Source organism: Pundamilia nyererei, unplaced genomic scaffold, assembly GCF_000239375.1.
Source record: "Pundamilia nyererei isolate P.nyererei 1_Seehausen unplaced genomic scaffold, PunNye1.0 scaffold00112, whole genome shotgun sequence".
NCBI lineage: Eukaryota > Metazoa > Chordata > Actinopteri > Cichliformes > Cichlidae > Pundamilia > Pundamilia nyererei.
The window spans coordinates 2032169-2034292 of record NW_005187513.1 but is presented as its reverse complement, the minus strand read 5'-3'; the positions used below and the strand labels follow the sequence as shown (position 1 = coordinate 2034292).

The following is a 2124-nucleotide window of genomic DNA, read 5'->3' as shown; positions in this document are numbered from 1 at the left end:
GAAGTAGATGTACAACACTACCTCAGTTTTCTTTATGACCCTGCTGAGGGCTGTTTGGTCCATGTTGGAGGCTGAAAGCACCGCACTGAGCTGAGCCTCCGTCTCCTCCAGGCTCTCTGTCAGAGCCTGCAGCTTCTTTTCCACCGCCATGTTCTCTATGTCTCCATTATGCTGCGCCTTCTCAACAATCTCAGTGAAAGCCTTGCGAAGTTCATCCCTTTCCAGTTGGAGCTGTGCAGCAAACATACAAAAACATTCACATAAAACGTGTGCAACTACACATGAATGGAGCTGATTGTTAGTTTTTACCTCGCTGAATTTCTGTTCCAACACCTCATGCTCTGCTTTCAGATCTTTCAGCTTTTTTCTTTTGATGTTTCCAATTACATCCTGTCAAAAGCAGTGCACAGAAATTATGCTCATACTGGGCTACAGCGATGCTGCACACCAACGAAGATGCTGGTAAAAGCAAGAGAAACTGTCCAACAGTAAACTCTGTGAAAAAAGGTGCCAAAAGAACCTTATTTCCTGAGGAATGTCTCAGTTTCTTGGCAATTTCATCGTTTTCTTCCTTGATCTTTGAGATAAGCTCAGCAAGATGTTTGTTCTCCTTCAAAACAGTTACCACCTCCAGTTTCATGCTCTTTTGTTTCTTCTTTGCTTCATTAATTTCTCCCTGGAAAATTCAAATAAAACATTGCATGTGAAAATAAGACATATCTGGGTCAAAGCTAGTGGAAAAACTGTTCAGCAACAATAAATAATAAAATTTCAGTCACCATTTCAAATTTGGAGGCTTTTGTTTTGCATTTTCCAGAATATCAAAACAATTATTAATTCACTCGGTTTAAAGATACCCTCTAATGGTTCTATTTCATAGATAAACCGTTCTAAAAATTATAAGCTGTAGTCACAAGCAGAAGACTGATCAGTAGTGAGTTATAGGTTTAAACAAAGCTTGTGTTTGCGATCGCACCTTGAGTTCAGTAAGCGTGTCCGTGTCCGTTTTCATGATAATGACAAATTCCTCAGCGCTGCGGTAGGTTTCATCGTGATCTTGTTTAAGAGCAGCGATGTGGCTGTTCCAGTGGTTTTCGCTATCGCTGATCTCACTTTTCCAGATGTTGTCCAGATCTTGTTTTAGCGCCTGCACTTTCATCTCAAACGACGCTGTAATTTCTGCCCCAGCCGTAACACAAAAGGATGGCTCCTGTTCAGTGCTTGACAACGTGAAGCGATGAATTCAACTCAGAATGCGGTTTTTATTTTTGGGTTGTGTTTTTGTTGTTTTTTTACCTGCAAGCTGTTTCTCCAGGTGGTCGCTCCTTGTGGTCAGTTCTTCACCATGTTTCTGTTAAGATAACAACCAGTTAGGAGTGTTTATTCTCGTAAGCTGAAGTATATCAGGGTCAGACGTGCAGAGCTATGTAATACAGTACTGAGGTGCAACAACAGATAACAGCTGTGCCCACGGTTAAACCACAGTGAGAATTTTACACTAATTAATCAGCCTTAAAAGACCACAAGAACAAATTTGTGGTCAAGTTCTTACAGCTCATGGAAGCCACACTTTATGAATTCACATACTTGTGATTCTTTTTTGTTTGAGGATCAATTTTGACCAAATTTTTCTCTTTTGATAAACATTAGTGATTTTTCCCCTTATCTCGTTTATTTATTTACCCACTGTCTCTGTTTGTACTTTGCCTTCTAGTCCATCTTATTCTTAGGTTATGTTCTAGTTTAGTCCTTGTTCTCCCCACAACAGGAGGAAGTATACAATCCATACTGTTTGTCTGTGCTTGTAAGCAGTCTAGCATGCACAGTATCCAAGATATCATTTTTAGATAAATGATATCTTGGAAACCAATAACAGCTGAAGCTGATTTCATTTTGATGAAAACCAGGTCAAGGTCATGGCACATTTATGAAAATCAGTAAAAACTTTGTATTATCTACAGTTTTTTGTGGATTATCAAACTTCACAACATGATACTTGGTATTGGGGGACATGAGTACGTGTTAGCAACCAAGGTCAAAGTTGACCCTGGAAAAAAAAATCAAGAAACCATAATCTATCATATGAAAGGGCACGTAGAGAGGTGTACGACACGCACTTTTTTT

At 39.5% G+C, this 2124-nt stretch overlaps 1 protein-coding gene across 1 annotated transcript in view; it reads right to left on the bottom strand.

Annotated features, from left to right (window-relative positions):
• Positions 1-2124, bottom strand: part of LOC102213305 (growth arrest-specific protein 8-like) — a 9436-nt gene that overhangs the window by 2143 nt on the left and 5169 nt on the right. Inside the window, exons 5-9 of the mRNA XM_005741680.1 lie at positions 1297-1351; positions 977-1179; positions 521-676; positions 310-390; positions 22-231 (exon numbers count right to left, since the gene is read on the bottom strand). Of these exons, the coding sequence (XP_005741737.1) occupies positions 22-231; positions 310-390; positions 521-676; positions 977-1179; positions 1297-1351 (705 nt within the window). The remainder of the gene's footprint in view (positions 1-21; positions 232-309; positions 391-520; positions 677-976; positions 1180-1296; positions 1352-2124) is intronic.